Source organism: Anguilla anguilla, chromosome 19 (assembly GCF_013347855.1).
Source record: "Anguilla anguilla isolate fAngAng1 chromosome 19, fAngAng1.pri, whole genome shotgun sequence".
Taxonomy (NCBI): Eukaryota; Metazoa; Chordata; class Actinopteri; order Anguilliformes; family Anguillidae; genus Anguilla; species Anguilla anguilla.
The window spans coordinates 13,459,181-13,483,641 of NC_049219.1; the positions used below are offsets into that span (position 1 = coordinate 13,459,181).

At 49.8% G+C, this 24,461-nt stretch overlaps 1 protein-coding gene across 3 annotated transcripts in view; it reads right to left on the reverse strand.

Annotated features, from left to right (window-relative positions):
* Positions 1–24,461, reverse strand: part of LOC118219166 (potassium voltage-gated channel subfamily C member 2-like) — a 42,416-nt gene that overhangs the window by 1,981 nt on the left and 15,974 nt on the right. For 2 of the 3 annotated variants that reach the window (XM_035402133.1, XM_035402132.1), the window contains exons 2-3: positions 5,307–6,240; positions 3,965–4,135 (exon numbers count right to left, since the gene is read on the reverse strand). In XM_035402133.1, the coding sequence (XP_035258024.1) occupies positions 3,965–4,135; positions 5,307–6,240 (1,105 nt within the window). Of the gene's footprint in view, positions 1–172; positions 1,297–3,964; positions 4,136–5,306; positions 6,241–24,461 lie in introns of those variants that run through there. The other variant, XM_035402131.1, reaches the window with a different exon arrangement.

Consider the following 24,461-nt stretch of genomic DNA (forward strand, 5'->3'; position numbering starts at 1 on the left):
GCACATTCAGGGTCCCCGGAATCACAGCGTTTCGCGTTCGTTCTGCGTCGTTCGTGAGACAGTGCTTTAAAGACGATGAGACAGGATGGTCCATGCAAACAACGATTTTCCGAGAGTCCCAGAAGTTGGAGAGCGGAGTGGGGAAGGGTGGAGTGGAGGGGGGTGGAGGAAGGGGGGGTGGGGGGGGCGTGTGCGTGAATCGAGACAAGGCTCCAGGGACATCTCCGGGTTGAAAAAATGTAATAAAAATAGAAACAGATAGTGAGAAGTCCCAGACGTGAGGTCCGATGGTAATGGTGATTGATAATTGATCTTTTTTTGGAAGCACATCTTTCTGTAATCTAAATAAAGCTATGTACAGGTATTGAACAAAAACTGGGAAATGCAGCAGTGTTCCATCTACGAAGGGCTCTGGTGTTCCCCTGATGGAGAGGGGTGCATGATCCTGCCAAGGTTTGGGTGCGCTCCTACCCCTAGAAGGCAAGGCCAACGTCAATCGTTGCTAACTGGTACAAAGTGAGCATTCACTTTTCATCCCACGTTAAAGCACTTCTACCCTGCAGAGATGAGCTTCCTCCAAGACTGCAGCGCCCCAGTCCACAGACAGCAAGCCTTCAGTCGGCCACCAGATCCAAACCCAAATCTTTTATACGGGATATTATGGAACGGAGCCCGAGCGACTGAGCGTGAGCCGATCTGCTTTCTCACGGAAGAACGGTGTAGCGTTCCTCCCGCAGAATTCCAGAGGCCGGCATTCTCACTGCGTACACACTGCACTGAGCCGAATGATGTCGACACTACAGTGTCCGTTTATTTTGTTCACTACCTGCACACGATCTCCCTGATTAAATACAATGCTTTTCTACGCTATCTTGAGCAGCTAGAGAGTCTTTTTTTTCTTATTGCCTTTAAGTTCTGTAAGAAGGGCTTTAAGGGGAAGAACTAACCCTAAACATGATGCTCATATCGACACCTAAAGATGGGGTGGGGGGTGAGTTTAATCCAAATCAAAATCCGAATCCACAAAGTAATCGCTCCCTAAAATGCACAGTTTACTCCATACACGGGTCGTGTTAGGCTATCAGTGCCCATAAAAGCAGGGCCAGCGTCCCGGGGCAGGACGCGGAGAGAGAGGGGGGAAGGGGGCGGAGTCCCGTCCTCACAGGATGGACGGGATTGGAGAGCGGGACCGCCGCAGCGGGCAGGGGGAGCCGAAGGGCGTGGTTACCGGGGACAGTCTCAGAGCACTGCCGGCCACGCCCGCTATGTTGTTTAAGCTCCGGGATTTCTCATAGCCTTCGATGCGAGAGAATGCACAAGACAGACAGACACACAGACACACAGACAGACAGACAGATCCGAGTCAGCCCGTAAAAACGGAGACGAGGACACAGGGTGGAGCACAACGAACGTCATGCACGGGTCGTAAACGTGTCCTTCACAGACGGTGCTTCACAGGCAAGTGTCCATTAATTAAGATGTAATGACCATTGCTTGGGTTTCAGGTCAGAAAGTTTTTCTTTTTTTCTTTTCCTTCTTTTTTTAACAAATTCATGTCGCAAAAGGTTCACAGCGCTGAATTCAATATTTCCATTATTGTTTACACGATACAAAACTGGGATTCACCAGCACCGTGTTTTGGGTAGAAAATCTACTTGTACAGGTGTGAATGAAGTTTAATAAAGTTTGACGCTTCAAGTTTCCATGGTAATTAATGGACAGGTGTTTTGTAAAATTGAATATGCATCAATCAATTAACAGCACTCATCAATAAGCCAAAACATTCAAAATGAAATCAGTTACACAGCCAAAATTTAGGGGAATGTCAAGTAGTGACAATGATCATAACACGTTTTTAATGATAACAAACAATCTGATGTTATTTTCTAAGAGCCAGTCATTGCCTCAGTTCATCTCAGATTAAGCAGATTTGTGACTTGTGACTAATTCTCCTGGCATTAGAGATGCAGCTCATGTGTGTCAAGGTAACAGGTGTATTCTGGGAAGAAGAAACACCTTGAAGTAACATTGCTAATGCTGTTTAAAAAGCGTGAGTGTGTCTGTATGTGTGTGTGTGTGTGTGTGTGTGTGTGTCTGCATTCACATGCAGGCTTATACATGCGTGCGTGTGTGAGTGTGTATGCGTGTGTCTGTGTGTATGTATGTGTGTGTGCACGCGCGTGTTTGCGTGTGTGTGTGTACGTGTGTGAGTGTGTGTGTGTGTGTGTGCGCGTCCATGCATGCAAGCGTGTTTGTGTGCGTGGAGCGTTGTTCTCCTGTACAGACAGGATCTGGCAGAACGAGGGGGACTCATTAGCATGTATTTCACAGAATGTACGCCGGGTGACAAGCGGATGCTTTGAGAGGGAGATCAGAAGGAGAGGAGAACAAAAGGCAGCGGGCGCAGGAAGGGCTCCATGTTTTATGCAAAACCCCCCTGCGCCGTGAACAGAGACACTCGGGGTGCGAGCGCACCAGGAGCCCCGCCTCTACCGCTGCTGCGTCCCACCGCCACGCCACCCACAATGCACCTGTCTGTGCCAACCGCAGAGCCTGGGCTCCACTAGTCAACCTGCAGAACCAGGCCCGCGTGAGGTCACAGGTTCTAGTCATGTGACCACAGGGATTCTCAGGAAGTTATTCAAATGAGGAATTTAGAAGCATTGTGCATTGAACTGAGTCCTGGGTGCAGTCATACCACCAAAAACTTTCTGTCTCTGTTATGCTCAATATTAAACCGAACATTGAGGAAGACTGAAAACCTTAATCCAGGCTGGATGGATTTCACCATCAGCAGGTCCCTGAGCAAAAATAATCCTTGTGTGGATTCAACGGCACTGCCAGATAGCTGTTTCTCCCAAGTCAAATCAAAGTATAATTTTTCAAAGGCATGTGAATATCTCTCTCCTAGCCAATGAGAGCACTGGGTTTATACCAGGGCTAATTAAGTCCTGACAGTTAGCAATTTGCCTAAAAGTCTTACTGGGATCCCATATTACAGTATACAGAATTTACTAATTGACTTTGTGATAACTGAGATAAAGTTTAATTACTGTGTAAAAGACATTTTGGTTTTAAGGGAGATGTAATATAGTTCACCAAAAAAAATATATATATATATAAAATATAAACTGTTTCCTTAAGAGCAATTCATATTCTCTTTATAAGGAAAATGTAATCTCTGATAGTGTATCAAACTGCAGCTATGGCCTTTTCTGCCTTATAAAAATCTAATTATAGATATTATAGCTCACTGCTCATGCACATGGACAGTGAGGACAGGCCATTTCAGGGTCTTTATATTTTCATTACTTTGGGCCTGCATGTGAGACAAATGGCATTTTAACTGCGGCACCATTTGGGCAGGAATACATCTAAAACACTTTCTGCAGAAAATGGCCGGTCGGGTAAATGCTCTGGGGCCCGATTGGCCGGTTCCGCTGATAAGTGACTGTGCCCTTCAGCACCGCTCTGTCTGCCTGGCTGATCTGAGCCAGGCTGTGTGTGTGTGTGTGTGTGTGTGTGCGTGTGCGTGTGCGTGTGCGTGCGTGTGTGTGTGTGTGTGTGTGTGCGTGCATGCGTGTGTGTGTGTGTGTGTGTGTGCGTGTGTGTGGCAGTCCCGCAGTGTGTCTCTCCACTCCCCCCAGGCCTTTGCGTATATCAGGGGTACAGGAGTGCCCTCTTTAATTTACACAGGGGTACAAACACGTTCCTCTCTTCCCCTTGGTTACACATCTCATTTTACCCAAAGATTTGCAGACTGATCCTAGTGCCCGTGCATTGTATATAAGTAAGTTGCTTGGCAGATGCCCTGCTAGGACAACAGCAAGGTGAAGCCTATGTTCTCCAGTCAGTGATGGAGGCTATGGCATGATTGGCTCTTATGTATATCCCCGGATTTTGGGGGTGTTTTGGCACATGGCCGCTCGCTGGACTTCCCCGGCGGTGGAGTGACCCCCCCTACCTGATTTGCGGATTCCCCCGTCGGCGGGGCAGCTGTAATCGCTGGCCGCCAGCAGGAAGCAGGTGCCCCCGCCCCTCTGGTTCCTGTCGCGGGTGCTGGACCGCCGCATGGGCAGCCGCTCCTCGGGGGACATGGTGAGGTCACTTCCTCCGCTGCAGTCGGCAGACAGCACTGGGGCCGTTCAGGGGTGGGGGGGGTGGGGGGGGTAGAGAGACGGGACACATCAAATGTTCGCCTCTCAACAAGTGCGCTTTAAGGAGGCCGGGGGAGGGGCGGAGCAGGGCAGAAAGGCCAAAGGTCTTAGACAGGAAGTGACATGCGGGAAACCCGTCTGGTCAGGGGTGCAGGCAGAGCTGTGCTGCAGAAAGCTACTGCTCCCACACACACATACACACACACACACACACGCAAGCGCGCACACACACACACACACACAGGGGTGCATGCACACACACATACACATACATTTAACGTCTGTGGACACACCTATGAATATATCCTTTCCACATTAATCTTTAGAAGTGTACAGTGCATTTATTTCCCCTCTAATCTATCTTTGTTTCCTTGACATCCTGCTGGCGTATTAGTTATTACTTGACATCCTGTTGGCGTAATATGCATATCTTTGCAGCTAGCTGTCAAGCATGCCCCTCAGCAAGACTGCATTTAATTAATCTCATTATCGCTCATAGCAAGGGGAGAGGAGACACACACCGACGCTCACGTGCATTCGCACCCATAAGGAGCACGTCACGGTGAATTACAAAGAACACAGCAGAAGAGACAACACACAAGGGAGGCCGGCGTACTGCGGACAAAACAGTTAAAGTGCAAACCACAAGACCATTAAAATAAATGAAAGCATCTCCATCGCCCCTATTGCTGCACTTTTAAACTTGCCTGCAGCCTGTAGAAAGGGAAAGGAAAGGGAAAAGGAAGATAAAAACAAACAAAATCTGGGGCTCTTTCCTGGATCTCACTAAATGGGGGCAGCATTTCCCCTTTGGGGGTCATCGCTGCTGGGCTTACAGACAAGCTTCAGTAGCCAATGAGCTGAGAGCTGAACCTAAGGCCCACGCCCCCTTCGACCCCTCAACCCTTCGACCCTTGGACCTCTGCACCCCTGGACCAATCAACCTCTCAACCTCTCAACCCCTCAACCTCAGGACCCCTGTCCCCCTGTCCCCCCTGTCTCCCTGTCCCCCCTGTCCTCCTGTCCCCCTGTCCCCCCTGTCCCCCTGTCCCCCCTGGCCCCCTGTCCCCCTGTCCCCCCTGTACCCCCTGTCCCCCCTGTCCCCCCTGTCCCCCCTGTCCCCCTGTCCCCCAGCCCGGCGCGTCTCACCGGATCTGTGTCGCTCCAGCGTTCGGCTGGCGGGGCTGAGGCAGGCGTCGCCCTGGGCGCTGTTGCAGGCGGCGTTGAGCTCGGGCTTGCAGTAGGTGGGCGACCCCGCCTGCGGGCCCTGGGGGATGTGCTTCTTCCTCTTCTTGGGCAGCTTCTGTTTGGCCATGGCCAGCGAGTAGTACATCCCGAAGTTGTTGACGATGACGGGCACGGGCATGGCGATGGTCAGCACCCCCGCCAGGGCGCACAGGGCGCCCACCAGCATGCCCGACCAGGTCTGCGGGTACATGTCGCCGTAGCCCAGCGTGGTCATGGTGACCACCGCCCACCAGAAGCCGATGGGGATGTTCTTGAACTGCGTGTGGTGGCTGGCGGTGGGGTCGGTGGGGCTGGCCCCGATGCGCTCGGCGTAGTAGATCATGGTGGCGAAGATGAGCACGCCCAACGCGAGGAAGATGATGAGGAGGAAGAACTCGTTGGTGCTGGCGCGGAGCGTGTGGCCCAGCACGCGGAGCCCCACGAAGTGGCGGGTGAGCTTGAAGATGCGCAGGATCCGCACGAAGCGCACCACACGCAGGAAGCCCAGCACGTCCTTGGCGGCCTTGGAGGAGAGGCCGCTCAGCCCCACCTCCAGGTAGAAGGGCAGGATGGCCACGAAGTCGATGATGTTGAGCACGCTCTTGACGAACTCCAGCTTGTCCGGGCTGAAGGTGACGCGCACCAGGAACTCGATGGTGAACCAGAGGACGCAGACGCCCTCCACGTAGGTGAGCGCCGGGTCCGTCTCGATCTCGTAGTGCGGGCCGGGGTCCGGCTGGCTGTCGTTGCGCGCCGGCTCCGTCTTGTTGATGATGGTGTTGAAGGCCTCGTGCGTCTCCAGGCAGAAGGTGGTGATGGAGACCAGGATGAAGAACAGGGACGCGAAGGCCACAAACTGCAAAAAAAAAAAAAAGCAGACAGGAAGTTTGGTACCACAGTCTGCACGACAAACCCCTCAGGATTCACATTAACAGCAGAGCTTACTCTTTGGGTTGGCGGGTGGTGGGGGGAGGCGAGGGGAGGGGGTTGGGGGGGGGGGGGTCGTTGTTAAGGTTTACTCCAGCTCATTTACTGTCAGCCGCGATGAGACAGAACCAAATTAACATTGGGAGAATGGTCCGCGCTGATCCTGTTTGCCAGCCTTATCTCGTCCCGAACTGACAGGCTTGTTTATTCACACAGGTCTTCGTAATGAGGCAGAGAAAAGAAAAGGCCTCCGCATGTGAAACGTGAGCTCGCAGGCTCCTGCTGACGCCAAAGCCCAAGTTTATCAGGGGCCTGTGTGATCGTCTTCCTTCATACCGTTTCACAAAAAGTCATTATTGCCCAAAACACATTCTGTTGCTAAGAATTTATGTGTGAATTTGGTGTTAGTTGACCGCTTAGTCAATGAATGCAGTCCTGTCCCAAGCCCTACCCACTATCACTGCTGCCAGACACTCAGCTGTCAATCAAGCTCAGGCGCCTCTTAAAAAGCCTCGATATATTCCTCACGTCTCCCGGCAACAACCCCTGTTGTGGCTCCCTGTTGTCAGAGCACTGTAATATTGGCACGGTAACCTGTTACAGAGATTTACGTCAGGTAAATATGAACGATCCTCCTCTGCAGTCTTGATTTATCTGAGTTCTCCTTGGCAGGAAGTCAAGAGGTCTGATGGCTCTTTACCTCAGCTCTGATGGTGCTTCAGTAGTTCCACGCATGGCCACAAGTAGGCCGGAATCGATATAGTTTTAAGATGGCAAATGAACAGCACGCCCTGCATGCATAATCACAACCTATTAACCTCAGTCGAGCTCATTCAGGGAACTAAAATAACCTTACTATGGCAGTCAAATAGACAAACAGAAGATATAGCTGCAAGCAGCAATTACAGGGGTCAAGCACAAATACTGTAAGCACAAAAAAGCCACTGAATACACAAGCAGATGATGAGGAAGGAGGACATACTGTAGGTGAAACTGTTTGATTTTAGGGACAGTTATCGCTTTAAGATGCTTGGATAAGCTGTTTCAAGAGCCTCTGGTAGAGCATTACAGAGCAGTTTCACAACATATTTAAATATTTAAATATTTAAAATAAAATAAAAATGTTGAGGACGCATGCACCAAAAGCAAGAAAAGTGCAAATGTATCATCATCAACCAAATGTACTGTTTCATGACATGCTTCATGCAAATCTGCTGAACTAGGGAGGAGAAGGTAGACTTTCACTGTGCATAATTCAAAATGGTGGAAAATATAATATGGCTAACATGTTGGGATGTACATATTGAGAAAAAAGCAAGAGCTAGAAACCCTATGTGAGGTTAATGGAAGGTGTGGTGTCACTTCACCGTAACTCAGTACAAAAACACAGGACAGAAACTCACCAAGGAGACCTCTGATGATCACGCATCCCCCACATAATTAAATTCTCTTAATGCCTATAAAGCAGCACTGAGAGTTCCTGCTTCTGCAGGCGGAACTCCCCACAGTAATGAGGAAACCCATATTTGATGGGACCGATTCTTCCCGGTTATCATGGGAAACTACGCCCACACTCTTCAGTCCTAATTTAATTTATGAAAAAAGCAAACAATAATTAGATTTTCATGGAAACGCAGAAGAAAAAAAGCTTTGATTCATGCAGTGTACTCTATTTGTAAAGAATATATCTGATTCTCTAAAGAATTATCATTTTATTATTAAAGTTTTTTTTTTTTTACAAAATAAAAGAAGGAAATTAATCCAGAAATGAATCATTCAAATATATTCCATCATTAATTCAGTTTTAACCTTAGTCCTGAATGGTCTGTTAATAGCTTAAGCCATGTTGTTGAAATATGCATATGCCTATCGAGTCCCAATGCATATCAGACAAAATATTTTTTATCCTATTGCCATTTTTGAGCGTTTTTATAAAATAAGTATAATATTATAGATGTATAATATTACAACAGTGATATGCAAGCATCATGGTAAACACAATCATGCAGCAAAAGCTAAACAGAGAATTATGTTGGGATTGATGAAGGTAATTAAGTTTGGGAGGAAGGACCACACCTCCACAGCATCCTATTAGCACTCAGCACTAATGCGTATAATAGAATCGCTGACCCCTCTCCCCCTTTCCCTCCTCCTCCCGCTTCCATCCATCCGCTCCAATATTCACACAGCTCCATATCGCTAACGCCGCCGTTGCTACGTTTCCGCGCTGCGAATGCTGCTGCAGTCTGCCCTTGCGTGAGCCGTAACCTTGGGAACCCAGCGCTGTAGACAGCCTCAGCACACCGCTGGACTCTGAGTCAGGCAGCAGACTCGCTCACATGTTATCTCGCCCAGTGTGACACGGTGGGGCCTTTACTGGACTAGTCTCCCGCTTCTGCGCATTAACTGGACCGGAGACACTGACGTGCGTCTCATTGAGAAAAGCGTACTCATGGTACTCGCCTAAAGTGGTTTAAAACGCTGGCGTGTTTGGTAAGGGGCAGTGTGTGGAATCTCACTTCTCTCATTATGTGAGTTTTTTTTGTTTTTTCTTGTTCACATTACCTGCTAATGCATTCAGCTGAGATCAGTTATCCCTGTCTGGAGTACGCCCGGGGGCCCGCCCCTTCCTGCAGTGAACGATAGAGTCAGACCCGCCATCGGCGCTAACGCTCGAGAGGACGCCTCTGACCTGGCTGTGCCGTTTCACCAGACCGGTCAGCGGTAACAAACGTCCACGCAGACTGGGTACAGGGGAGTGGGGGCCCCAGTTTTGGCCGGAGGGCTGCGGAACAGGTCGTCCTCCCTGGGCAGGTTGGGGGAACAGCCAGCCCCCGCTCTCTGGTCCCTGTGAGCTGCACAATGAGACCCCCTCTTCCCAATCCTAATGACGTCCCGCAGCAAGGTCGGGACGGGAACATTTAGGCCGGAATGTGCCTGCTGGGGCCACAAGCCTCATTAAAATGAGTCATTAAAAGTTTTAATGTTAGCCTGGGGACGCTAAAGAGAGGACTTCTGCAACAATAGACAGCCTCACGCATGCTTACTTTCACATATTAAACACAAGGTGACTGACCACTGGAAATCTTTGGTGTAAATCTCGACGGGGGCCAACGGTTTCAGACAGGTAAACTCAGCTTTCAAGGTGAAAAGGTTGAGTACAATTATAGTGCCTTTTCGCACACAACACGCGCGGCATTATCTACTCTATCATTTAAAAATGTATTTGCTAAGCAGACACCTTTACTCAAAGTGATTTAAGAGGTTTCACATTTTCAGTAATTTCCCCTGTTGGCAGCTGAATCATTTCGGTTTTAAGCTGAAATGTGCATCAGAGCTGTACTGAGGGCACCATCATTGTAACCCCCATGTGATATCAGCCATCAGCCAGGACTCTATTAGTCTTTCACTCATGCTATACCAGAAAATACATCACAGCCAAAAAAAAAAAAATTATGGAATGCGTTTCTTCGAAAGACATACTGAAACATCAGTTAACTCTCCTAGAGACATAATTATTGGTTACTAACTCTATTTGCCTTCATGTTTATCAACAATTGTGTTAGTATAAAATAATATAATTTTTTTCCCACTTTCTGAGCATACAATACAGGTAATTACCTGTGCTGTTTAAAGGGTAATTACAGCCTAGATCACTTTTTTTTAGCTGTAAACAGGCCTACTTTATAATGAAACACGTTAATTCATGCTGTTATTTCAACATTTCTGAACTAATAACATTTGGCAGAAGAAACCAGTAGAAGATGTTTTATGCTTCCCTCTAACATTTGAAAAATTATTCCTGCATTCCAATGTGGCTCCGCCCCAATAATGATGTCAGAGTACCTCTTTGGAGGTACTACTACATCATATAAATATCAATAAAGATATCCAGATAATTGTCGCCACCCACAAATTGGTCTGTTTAGTTTTTAATATGGCGGAACACTGCCAGCACCTGATTGGCTAGAAGGGCTTCAGCTCAGCTTTTTCAAACCAGAGAAACATGGTGGCCTGTTCACAAACGCTCTCACATTCCGCTGAAACAGTCCACACACGTAAAACATGTTTCTGAAAACACGAGGGGTGAGAAATAGGCCATGCAATTGCTAAATCTCGATTCATATTTGATCTGAAGACGCCCAGTTTTACAGTTTGATCCGAGTTTTGTGAGCCGGGCGCAGCTGCTCTGTACAACTTCATTTGCATAGAGAACACTTTATGCAAATGAGATGGACTGGACACACCCACCCCACCCACCCCAGGATGCATTTTTTCAAAACTGTGCATTGTGGGTGGAGCCAGGCTGTAACGGCGAGTCCCATTACTCTTTAGTTTACTCAGACCCAAGTTTTATTCATATTTTCTGAAGTCTGAGGTGAGACGAGAGCCCTGTGCTGTAGGAGTGACTGATCGAGGCTCCTTCCTCCCGGATCTCAAAAAGCCGCTCCTGTCTTGGCGCAACATTTTAGGCAGCATGACTCACACGGTGTGACACTATCTAGGTCATCCCGCTCCACTGGGTGTTTGGCATCCACAGTAACGTCGGAAGCTCGCTGCGTTTTATTCATTATCGTTACGGCCACATCTTTTTCTTAACTTTTTTTTTTTTTTTTTTTTTGACTGCAGAACTTTTCGACAGGCTTCCACTCATCCAGAATGCAACTCAATAAATTCCAAATGTGACTTCAGCTGCCACACAACCTTAAATTATAACCAGCTGGGTGCTCACTGGAAAAATATGTATGATGACAATTATATGCTGAGTGCTAATTTGATGCATTTATTTTTAATTCAGTTTGGTTCAATTTAATTCATTCTGCATAGCGCTTCTTAGAGTACTGTCACAAATGTTCTTTACAGAGAAACATAAAGAAAACTTCTGTTCTAATTTGTTATTATAATAATGACAATAACAATACTAATACTGATAATAATGTGCAGATCCATTCTCATGCTACATATCCAGCAACAATCAGTCATGTGACCAAGGCTCAGTGAGTCATGTGATCTCCCAATTGGGATTCCCCTGGATGCCAGCGTTTTCTTATTATGGCCTTCTGCAAAGCACTTTGAACCTATGGCCTGAAAAGCATTCTAAAAATAAAGCGTATAATTTTTAAAAGCGTACAAAATTCTGCAAATTCATAATTCAGGACCCGATCCAGTCTGAAGCTCAGCGCATCAACATTTAATGAGGCTGAGAACAGACAGATAGATGACATAACCCTCCTGCGGTAACATGCGAAACACATATATGTTCATGGGTCTAAGCCAAGCTATGAGGAGGATCCCAAGTGGAGTATCTTGATTCCGGCGTGTAATGAAATGTTTCTGCATTTGATGCATTTTAACACAGGTAGCTGGTTGTGGCACAGCTGCTAAAATAATAGCTCACTCTCAGCACCAGCCATTTTACAGCTGGTTGGCCATCGTAAAACCCTCTGCAAATGCATAAACTGCCTGGGCCAATTCAAAACTTACACTAAGACTGAAATAATACCCAACAACCCAGAAAGCAAACTATCCCTTTAAGGAACAAATATTTACTGGCTGAATAACACAAACGTGGGTTTCCACCATCAAAAAAGCTGTGGTTCAGAAGATACCGCTCAATGTAGGATCCGCAATTTGCACAGGAAGAGCCAGTGTAACGGTAAATAAACAAGGATAACAAACCACAGTGATCCGGCTTGCTTTGGGTACTTGGTTTTAATTGGAATTTCTGAGCCATGACAAAAAAGCCTTTTGGATTTAGAAACACATTTTTAAATTCAGCTCAAAGCAAGATTCACTGACTGGATCAAATGGAACATCTATTCTTCCATCATATAAATATTATAAGCCACAAACCTTGTGTAGAACAGCACACATACTTCCTAACAAACTGGTAATACTAACAGTCACTAAAATGGAGGACTTGTGAATAAAGAATAGAGACATAGAGTAATTCATGCCACATTTCTGAATCATCAGGCTTCCCTGAACTCTACCTGTGGCAGGTGTGGCAGTTAGGCTGAAACCTGCTGTGCAGACCCTGGCTGCCCGCCACAGAAACCCCCTCTCCCGCTCTCCCGAAAAAAACACAACAACACGCCGTACCAACCAACCAATCAGCGGCTCCGTACCCATACCGCCTCTGAACAACCGCCATCTGCGTAAAAAACCCTTCTGTTCATTCCAACACATCCCAACCCCTCTCCCCCCTCCCCGCCCCGCCCCCTGGCCCCCCACTGCTGCCCCTAGCGTTCCGCACCCCACCCCTCTCCCCCCTCCCCCCCTGGCCCCCCACTGCTGCCCCCAGCGTTACGCACCCCTCCCCGAGTTCCTGGCGGCCCGGCCCGGCCCGGCGCAGTGCGACCCACGTCATCGCCCGCCGAGGGGACGCCGCCGCTCGCGAGAGTGTCCTGGGCGCCGTCCAGATCCTTCTCTCTCCGCTCAGCGTGGTGCGCAGGGGGGCGGTGTTTGTTTTTCCCGCGGCCGTGCTTCTGCTCGCAGGCGACGCTGTTACATTTAACGCCGCATATATTAATAAGCGCATGCCGAATTACCACAACAAGGTCCATACGGCTGCAGCGTCCTAATATTAATATTAATACGCGGCTGTGTGTGCTGTGTGACAGCTCACAGCAGCTATCCAATAGTCTTACCATGTGTAATTGCACGGGGTTTAAGCATACTCTCACACACCATTCATGGTCACAGGAAAGGTGCCTAATGAGGAGCTAGGGAGGACAGACCAGACTAGGCTGTCAGTGTTTGTTTGGAGGGGCTGCTGCTAAGCCTTGTTTTGAGCGAGGAACAGCTTGCAGTGTCCCCTGTTGGCATCATCGTATGGTGCCGCGGTAACACAACAAGCCGCCTGTCCCGCTGTTGGTGCAGCACCGCATAGCAGCACACGGAACCATGTGGCAGTGAACAGAACCTCAACGCACTAAACAGAACCAGATCACATTAAACAGAACCGCAAAACACTAAACAGAGCCACACCACACCAAACAGAACCACGCCATACCAAACAGTATCATGTAGTACTACACAGAACCAGACGAAACCGAACAGAACCACACACCACCACACAGAGCCACACCACACCAAACAGAACCACACACCGCCACACAGAGCCACACCACACTGAGCAGAACCACCTCACAGTAAACAGAAGCGCAGTGTGTCAGAAGGACCCACAGGCCCAGGGTAGGGCTGACAGGCTCCAGGCCCATGGCAGAGGACCAGGGAGTCTCTCTGTAAACAGGGTTTCCCCCCCTGCGTGCCTCTCTCACTGAGCTACACAGGGCACAGCCTACACAGAGCACACAATAACCAGAACAATCGCTTTCTATAAAAGACTGATATGTCTCTCCCTCGCTGTCTCGCACACACAGTACACACTCACACACACACCCACACCGACACAAACACACGCACACACACACACACAGAAACAGACAGAAACATATAGTATGTACTCACACGCACACACCCACACCCACACCAACACACACACACATGCTCACAAACACAAAAGCATACACATGCACACGCACACGCACGCACACCCACATACACACGCACACACACACACTCGGATCACGGTGGCAGACTCACTGAAGGGGAACCCGGCGTAAAAAACCCACAGCTTTTTTGGCAGCCAACCAGGCGCTGAGTTAAAAATAGCACGGGAGAATATTCCGCCGTGCTCATTTGAATAATTCACCGCTACTTTAAGCGGTGATAAAAGCGAGGGGTAGAATAGAAGAGAGGAGAGGAAGAGGGATGACTTTTGAAACCCTGCCAGACGCGATATCGCTGTCCTCCAGCGCTGTGGAGGAGACCTGTCGAGCGCTTCTACCTCACCGAGAAGCGCCAAGCGCGGCATCTCTTCTGACACCCCGCGCTCTAAGAATAGACTCCGCCCGCCCGGGTCCAAGCGCTTACGTTTGACTGACGGGCAGAATTCCCCCTCGTGGGTGGGGGAGGGATGGGGGCGGGGTTAAAAAAGTGACATGGCAGGGTCACCCTGGGAACTACAACCTCCCCACCAATCCCCATCCCCCCCCCCCCCCCCCCCCAAAGCAGTTAGAGCTGTGCTGCTATGTCACAGACAACAGCATAAACAACAGCAGTGAAGGGAAAATAGACGTGTGAACAGACCGGGGTGAATAATGTCCCTGCAGATGGAGGGTGGGGGGGGGGGTTGGGTGTGCTGTGGATTCATAACAGCCACGTTACCCCCAATACGCTGCTTCCACGTCTCACAGAATCCCCTCATCCAGAGTGATTCACGTACACTGCAAACCTTCATCCATTAACATCTGTCCATGAGGCAGCATCTGTCTATGCCACATAAGGATTGGAACCTGCGACTACCTGGCCAGACGCCACCGTCGGCAGGGCGTCTGGGAGCGGGACATGCCGCCTTCCGGATCGAGGTGTTAAACAGAGGTCCTGGCACACTCTGTTCATCAGGGTGCCCGTGGTGCTTACCCAAGAGCCCTGGAGAGATGCCCAGCCGGGCTCTGTTAGCCTGCCACAGAGCAGTGCCCCAGTTTGGCCTGGCTCAGCGGTCCCTCCCTCTCTACCCCAGCTGATGTGTGGTCAGCGTTCGGGCTGCAAAATGGCCGCCGTAGCGGCTGAAATGAGCTCCCCCTTTCACTGTCCGGAGTTTGAGGTCACGAAAAGAAAGGCGCTATATAAACACACACCAGCCCCTTAATCGATGAACACCGCGTGAAAGCGCTGCACAGTACTGACCCTTCCATTCACATTGTGTGAATAAAATTTTACAATGAATGTCGCTGGAGATATTTCATTTAAAATGGTCAATGATAAAAGTCATTCAATTTCCAAGTGACACACATGCTGGTCATAACACTACACAACAGGGCAGTGGAGGAAACATATGATTTATCACAAAGCTGTAAGCTTACACATACACCTACACCATCGCCTTCACAAATCATATCGCACAGCGATGGCTTTGAGATGGTTATGGAGCACGGACAGTTGCCAGCGAGCGATCAGTCCATGACTATGCTTCAAACGCTTGTGAATCTTTTGACAAAAAGAGAGGAACTGCAGACATGCTCTCTCTCTCTCTCTCTCTCTCTCTCTCTCCATTTCTCTCTGTCTGTCTGTCTGTCTGTCTGTCTGTCTGTCTGTCTGTCTGTCTGTCTGTCTCTCTCTCTCTCTCTCTCTCTCTCTCTCTCTCTCTCTCTCTCTCTCTCTCTCTCTCTCTCTGTCTGTCTCTCTCCGTTTCCCGCTGCGTCCATGTTTCCTTTGAGCCGTCGTCAACACCCACGGCTCGGATCAGAAGGGGACGCTGTCTCTGGCGCCACCGCCATCGCCGCCGCTGCTATTTTAGCGAACGCGTCGCTCCGCCAATCTGAGGGAAGCAGGTCCGCCGTTTTAATGAGCTCCGCGCGCGGCTTCTGGACGCTTCGCTTTTTCTCCGGATGGCGGCTCATTACGGCCAGCGGCGGCTAATAGGCTCGGACAGCGCTATCGGGCTCACAGAGCCGCGCGACGGCTAATAGGCTCGGACAGCGCTATCGGGCTCACAGAGCCGTGCGGCGGCTAATAGGCTCGGACAGCGCTATCGGGCTCACAGAGCCGCGTGGTGGCTAACAGGCTCGAACAGCGCTATCAGGCTCACGGAGCCACGCGCCGGCGAAGACGCGGAGAGGTTGCGTAACGTCACCGGCGGCAGGAGCTGCCCGTGGGCTCCATAAATTGATTTAATAACCCTGTTCAGGGGGAATGTTTTTAATCCAAAGCAGAATATGTCAAAGAACAGTTTATTTTCCAGGGAAACAAACCCACACTGACCAGCCCCACTGGACCATATTTCAATTCATAACATAATGCATCAAGTGTTCATTTTATTCTGGTAATAAAATATTATTTACCACCCCCCCCCCCCCCCCCCCCCCTCCAGTTTCTACACCATTTACTCTGACACATCTTGCAAAGCCTTCCCAAGGCTTTCAACATGCATGAATATATTAATGTCAATTAAAAAATTCATGCAATTACAGTGTTTGGCTAAATGAATAAAAAATAAACTTCCAAACACCATCAAACTTTTATGGATTTTGTCTCTCTCCCTCTCTGCGTTCTCCCTTTCACCAATAGGCAGACAGACACAGACACAGACATAGACACACACACACACACACACAAACACACATACTAATGTCTACTGATCAGCTGTGCCAAATGAAAAAATGGCCACCAATGCCTGTGGAGTCACTTGCATAACTGACTGCAGATGGACTATAATGGAAGGGGTTGTGACATTTGTCTCCTAAATCAGCAACAGGTCCACTAAAAGTTGTCCAGTGCCAATCATGAAGGATCTTTAAGGCCTGGCCAAACAAAAATAATGTGTACACATCCACGAGAATGGAATCTGTTGTTCTGTGTTCACAGTCAAATCTCATCCTTAAAACTCTATAAACTCTTCAGTCATTTTAAAACATGATTTCCTCACAGCCAAAAAAACTCATTATGTTATGTGATGCATACTGTAGTCTCTTTCATTTATCATTTGGTTTGCACTGAGAAGCTGAACAACACACGGAAGACAGCACTGGCAAGGTAAACGTATTCAGTGTAAAAAGCCAAATCACAGGAACTGCCTTTCCATTATCATCCTGAGATGAACACCGCTGGGGGGGGAGGGGGGGGGGGCATCCTATAACACTGCCGGTGTGAATGTGACAGCGAGAGCCTCACGTCTTATTTTAATCACCTTTCGCCCCTCCTGACGTATCTTAGGACTCGCCATCGCAAGAGGAGGGACCGGGCTGTTGCCATGGCGATGCAAAGTTCCAGGGCTTTCTTGAGTCGTCATGAAATGCAATCTGCCAGCGAGGACAGGTGTGACAACTCCCCCTTTCTCTCTGCGTCTGCTCAGCCAATGAGAGAAGAGGGAATTTGCCTTTTTATGATGCATAAAAGAGATGCATGCGGTGGCGGTGCTGGCGGTGGGGAATCTGAAACCCGCAGCTGTCAGATCAGAGGAACAGGAATAACATCGTTGACGGGGGTGGAGACGAACGGGACTAACGGCTGGCGATGTTTTCCTCCTTGTCCTGAAGGCATTTCCTGTGCGTCGCTGCGTGCGACGGCCCAATAACATTCAGACGACCTCATCACAACAGCGCATTCTTCAGCAATCCACACTGTAACTCTGTCATTTCCATTGGCTGCTGAGGTCAGTGGAAAGACCAAACATTGCCAGAACTCCAAAAACAATCCCCCAAAAAACTCTCACCCGAGCCCCCTCTGCCAGTTTGACGGCTCTGTGCTTTTAAGACAAAGCGCTGTTTGCCGTTCCCGCTTTTGAATCACTGAACATCACAGACGGTTTGATTTACTTTCCTCCCGACAAGCTGGAATCTCACAGGGGGGCATCACTTCTGCAGTCGTGCCTCACAGAAGTGAAATGTCTTTACTTTGTGTCAATTCTGTCATTTCAGCACGGATCTGGAGAGCTTTTAGCTCACATGTGGTAAAGGAACGGGGCAGCAAGTTTTCTGTCATAAGCTTTGGAACCAGGGAACAATTCCTCACAGCAGGAAGTGACACCTGGGGTTTGAGTTTACTATACTTGCTGCTCTTGAAAAAACCAGGAATTCTGGTGTTATTCCTCTTTATTCACAGGAAGTTGTCACAACTCCATTTCCTGTTATTTTTTTCAGAAGGACTCCACTGCAGCCATGGTTATTAGAGAGGCATCCAGTCCCACTGGGTTTTTGGAGAAACCAGCCTCTCTCGATGACATCACATCCTGGGCCAGAAGTCCAGGCAGAAGTCCAGGAGCAGCTCAGCTCCCTCCAGCAGAAGCCAACAGCCACGCTCCACGCTAGCGTCCGCTAAATAAATGTAATGTAATGGAATGGAATTCCCAGATATATCACTTGCACGACGGAAAATCCATCCCTACATCCTAACAACCTTGTTGCCACAGTTACCACTTCTCTCAGTTCTTCTCCCTCACCCCCCCCCCCCCCCCCACCCCCCAATTGGTATTCCGCCTGTGCGAACGTGCCTACAATACACCAGAGATGCAAACACAAACAGAGTTTGATTGCTCTGCCGATGCGGGGCGGTCATGTGACCTCCTTGAGATATTGTTTGCGAGTCCCCTGTTGGACGCGACTCGCCCGAGGTGCTCCAGATTGATAGATAGGCACGCTAACACAGATTCAAAACACGGCCACTTTTCACTGGCTTTGTGGCTGCTGCGTGCGTAAAGAGTTACTAGGAGCTATGTGATCCTTTCTGTGATACAGGAAATGGAAACTAACAGGTAGAGCAAGTATGAAAGATGTTGCCATGGGAGACGTCCCTCAGCAGGTAAACAGCAGAGAAACTTTCTGACCGCTCTCTCCTCCATTGTCTTTCCTCAGTTAGGAAATAAGCCTCCATTTTGGAGAATTATTTTTTAACACATATTTTAATATGTGCAGTGAACATTCATAATCAAACCGTTACCATTCATTACCATACTGTATCATTCCTTATTATGCTTCGTTATCATGCTGTGAGCATTCATAATCCAACTGTGAGCATCCATAATCCAACTGTGAGCATATCCATATTCACATTCATATTCAGAATTAAATGTAATAATCTGATATATGCTTTGAATCGTGCACTATTCCCACTAATACAAACATGTCTATGACAAAAATTATGTAAGAAAAAAAACACATGGCTTGATAACTAAGTGCTCAACAGAGCAATAACATTGTTTGCTTGCTAAGCACGAGAGACTCAGCGGTGATAAATGGTCTGGACTGCACACTCTTCATTTCTCTGAAGTCTTCCAGTCTCTCAATCTCGGAATCTCAAAGGTCTCTGGCAGACATGTTTATGCAGCGCAGTCAAAGCGGCCGGCGAGCCGCGCGCCGTCTAAATATAAACAGCAGAAGCGCACTTTATTTCTGCTGATGCATGTCACAGCGCTCCTCAGCTGACTCATATATCTGAAAGCATGAAAAAGCAGAAGCAGCAGATGGTTTATCCGAGGCGTAGATACTGAGGCCAGTGACAGTGAGAGACGGTCACATCCTCCCAGTATCGAAACCGTCCGCGTCGTCCCAGAGTCTATAACTCCAGCGCAGAAGCAGGGCCCCAGACACCGGCACTTCACAGACAGCCCAAACACTGTCACCCGCCCCAGCGCGCAGTGTAAATGATTGAAAACGTCCTTTTGAAAACAGAGTTCTTCCCTGTACAACATGAACCCCTTTTTTAAAAAGGCTGTGTCTCTGCGATGGAGGGGGGAAAAAACCGCCTGTGGGCGAAGGTTCCCGCCGTGCCCTGTCCCAGAAACGCCAGACTCATTCCGGTTCGTTTCAGTCTGAAATGACACGCGCTGCCCCCCCCCCCCCCCAATTTCAGCCTGAATTAAGGCGCATGCTGCTCATTTCAGCCCGATCTCATTACCCAGGCCGAATCGGAATCGGGAGCAGGGGAACATCCATCTCGCACGTTTCGCACGGCTCCAGCGGGCCGGGTGATTTTCCCCGGGCGTTCACACTCCTAACCCTAACCCGCATCAGAAAGCTGTGCAGCTGATCTGAGCTCCGGCACCGGGCCGCTTTGAGCCGTTTCTCAACGCGCTCCGTTTTCATGTTCATGTTCTCTACCGCCGCACGCCCTCCGACGGCGACGGAAACGACCTGAATCATTCAGCGCGTGCTTTTTTTTTCTTTTTTTTTCTCGCGCGTGAATCGGAAGCAATTTGCCAGAAATGAATATGGATGATAAGAGCATTTCCATTTTTATTACGGTATTAAAAGCCAGGGTCTGATGACGGATCGCGGGGGTTGACTTATTGGGACCGGCGGGTCTGTAGTCATTCATCTCCCCCCCCCCACACTATATCACGGTTCCCAGGCTAAACCTACGGCAGAGGGGGGCCCGGAATGCAATTAACCCAATTCCAGCTTATCAGCCGCAGAATTAAGCAGCCCGCTAACGCCGCAATGCATTCCACTCCTCAGCAGGCAACCGTGTGCATGTATATGTCTTATTGCATGATTAGATTACATCCGTGTAGGTATAAACGTACACGGGGTTATTAAATATAGAACATCGTCGCCGACCAACTGTAAATTAAGCCTGCTGCACAATCGCTCCTTTTCATCGCATGGACAGGTCTGACGGGCGATCACAGACAGGCAGCCATTAGGAAGCGCGTACGCGCAGATGAAACATGTGTGTAACGTAGCACATGTGATAAAGCAGGGTAGGACACGCATCGTGCGTGCCAGAGAGGCTTTGTCATTAGAGTGGCACACAGTACCGCGTGTGATAGCCTGTCAGTGTGCGTGTGTGTGCGCTCACACAGTACCGCGTGCCTTAGTCTGTCGGTGTGCGTGTGTATGCGCTCACAAAGTACCACGTGCGTTAGTCTGTCAGTGTGCGTGTGTATGCGCTCACACAGTACCGCGTGCGTTAGTCTGTCAGTGTGCGTGTGTATGCGCTCACACAGTACCACGTGCGTTAGTCTGTCAGTGTGCGTGTGTATGCGCTCACACAGTACCGCGTGCGTTAGTCTGTCAGTGTGCGTGTGTATGCGCTCACACAGTACCGCGTGCGTTAGTCTGTCAGTGTGCGTGTGTATGCGCTCACACAGTACCGCGTGCGTTAGTCTGTCAGTGTGCGTGTGTATGCGCTCACACAGTACCGCGTGTGTTAGTCTGTCAGTGTGCGTGTGTATGCGCTCACACAGTACCGCGTGCGTTAGTCTGTCAGTGTGCGTGTGTATGCGCTCACACAGTACCGCGTGCGTTAGTCTGTCAGTGTGCGTGTGTATGCGCTCACACAGTACCACGTGCGTTAGTCTGTCAGTGTGCGTGTGTATGCGCTCACACAGTACCGCGTGTGTTAGCCTGTCAGTGTGCGTGTGTATGCGCTCACACAGTACTGCGTGCGTTAGTCTGTCAGTGTGCGTGTGTATGCGCTCACACAGTACCGCGTGTGTTAGTCTGTCAGTGTGCGTGTGTATGCGCTCACACAGTACCGCGTGCGTTAGTCTGTCAGTGTGCGTGTGTATGCGCTCACACAGTACCGCGTGCGTTAGTCTGTCAGTGTGCGTGTGTATGAGCTCACACAGTACCGCGTGCGTTAGTCTGTCGGTGTGCGTGTGTATGCGCTCACACAGTACCGCGTGCGTTAGTCTGTCAGTGTGCGTGTGTATGCGCTCACACAGTACCGCGTGCGTTAGTCTGTCAGTGTGCGTGTGTATGCGCTCACACAGTACCGCGTGCGTTAGTCTGTCAGTGTGCGTGTGTATGCGCTCACACAGTACCGCGTGCGTTAGTCTGTCAGTGTGCGTGTGTATGCGCTCACACAGTACCGCGTGCGTTAGTCTGTCAGTGTGCGTGTGTATGCGCTCACACAGTACCGCGTGCGTTAGTCTGTCAGTGTGCGTGTGTATGCGCTCACACAGTACCGCGTGCGTTAGTCTGTCAGTGTGCGTGTGTATGCGCTCACACAGTACCGCGTGCGTTAGTCTGTCAGTGTGCGTGTGTATGCGCTCACACAGTACCGCGTGCGTTAGTCTGTCAGTGTGCGTGTGTATGCGCTCACACAGTACCGCGTGCGTTAGTCTGTCAGTGTGCGTGTGTATGCGCTCACACAGTACCGCGTGCGTTAGTCTGTCAGTGTGCGTGTGTATGAGCTCACACAGTACCGCGTGTGTTAGCCTGTCAGTGTGCGTGTGTATGCGCTCACACAGTACTGCGTGCGTTAGTCTGTCAGTGTGCGTGTGTATGCGCTCACACAGTACCGCGTGCGTTAGTCTGTCAGTGTGCGTGTGTATGCGCTCACACAGTACCGCGTGCGTTAGTCTGTCAGTGCGCGTGTGTATGCGCTCACACAGTACCGCGTGCGTTAGTCTGTCAGTGTGCGTGTGTATGCGCTCACACAGTACCGCGTGCGTTAGTCTGTCAGTGTGCGTGTGTATGCGCTCACACAGTACCGCGTGCGTTAGTCTGTCAGTGTGCGTGTGTATGCGCTCACACAGTACCGCGTGTGTTAGTCTGTCAGTGTGCGTGTGTATGCGCTCACACAGTACCGCGTGCGTTAGTCTGTCAGTGTGCGTGTGTATGCGCTCACACAGTACCGCGTGCGTTAGTCTGTCAGTGTGCGTGTGTATGCGCTCACACAGTACTGCGTGCGTTAGTCTGTCAGTGTGCGTGTGTAGAAAGAGCCAGGCCGCAGGCTCTAACAGACACAGAGCAGTGGACCAAAACTCGGAGAGAAACTTAGCCGGCAGCTTTGTAACAGTTCATTTAATCCGCTGGTGCGATGGGACGCATGAGTGTCCCCACCCAGGCAGAGCCTCCACAGAGCCCCGCAGTCTCTCAGAGGCCGTGTCCCGTCTCCCAAACACCGCCGCATTAGTCAGGAAGAGGCGCTCGCCGCTGTCCCCTGTGGGACGTCTTTTAAGTTAAAAAAAGAAGAAAGTAAAAAAGTACCCCGGCCTGACTGTGCCCTTGTCCCTGCTGCTAAATCCCTCCCTCCGTAATCAAGGCGCGCGGCCATCTCTCTCCAGATCCCCCGGCGCGCCCCCGAACGGTTTCCCCAAATAAACGTGGGAAATAAATCACCCAAAACGCTCCAGCGCTGCCAGATCCCTAAACACACCGCTCCCGTTCCTCTGCCTGTCCCACCCAGCACAAGGTCACATTCTCCCAAGGTCAGAGAGACAGACGAGAACCAGGGAAAGGGAAAAGAGGGAGAGAGAGAGAAAGAGGGGGAGAGAGAGAGAGAAAGATGGAGGGAAAGATGAAAAAGAGGAAGAGAGGGAGGGAGTGAGAGAGAGAGATAGAGAGAGATAAAAGAAGGAGGGAAAGATGAAAAAGAGGAAGAGAGGGAGGGAGTGAGATAGAGAGACAGAGAGAGATTAAAGAGGGAGGGAAAGAACCGAACCGCATGACAGTGGTAAAACTGGGACAGAGTGAGTCTAGGGGTGAGCCAATGCCGAAACCAGCCGGCCCTGCCATGGGCCGCCCAACCAGGCAGACATAAACCGTAGCGCCGGACTCCTGTCACACCACAGCCACGGTCAACACGCGCGTCACATTACCTCTGTGAGATCACGGAAATCAACAGCACCGATTCGCCCCGGCCCAGTCCCCAACCTGCCGGGGCTACGGGGGCATTCGGGGAGCCTGTTTTTACACAGGCACACCACGCTGGCACTGCACATGCTAGCAACCAGTCTGGCAACACCTGTCGTTATTATGTGCAATTATTCACACCCTGTAATTACGCAATCATTTTGCCAATTACCTCGCCCGTGCTCAGCCGTGAATCTGCGTAGGTATCAAACTAACGCCGCAAAACAAGCACAAATAATATCAGGCTTTCCTAAAGGCAGCTGTGTATAATCAGTGAGAGGGGTTATGTCACCAGTACATCTGACTGAATTTTACTCAGGCAGTCAATTACTAAATACTATAAGAACCGGTTGCTGACAGGAAGTCTTGCATTAGAAAACACAATAGAATGATAACAGGAAATGCTCTATATATACACTATATATATATATATATATATATATATATATATATATATATATACACAGAGCCATAATGATGCTCTGCAAATAGGATGAGGAAGAAGCTGACGTATTACTGGTATATGTGGAAACCCTGGTCATGCCATTACTGAAGCAAAAGTGCCATCACTGGGATGCCGTCAAAGACCCGAGGTCCTCGGCTGGGCCAAGAGGAAGTCTCAGGTGTTCAGGGCAGGCGCACGCAGTCCTCATGTTTCACATCCTGAGGAGAGGCATCTCAAAAGCTGAGTCACTGACATTCCTCCGGATGTCCAAAAAAACATGGACCATGTCCAAGATCCTTCGGTCGGTCTGGGGTTTTTCTGAATGCGAGCCTGCCTTCCAGCCTGCCCCCCCCCCCCCCCCCGCCCCCCACCTCAGCGCTGTCGGCTCACTGCATTATGAGTCATGAGGCCGGGCCGGTCGGAATGGTGACCATGGCGACCACGGCGGCGGTCCGTCTCCCCAGGCCAGCGGTCTCTCGGGCGCGGAGGTAATCCCATTTCTGCTCGTTAACGCGGAAGCGCCGCGCTCCCTGGGACGTTCAGGAAGTCAGGACATTTAAT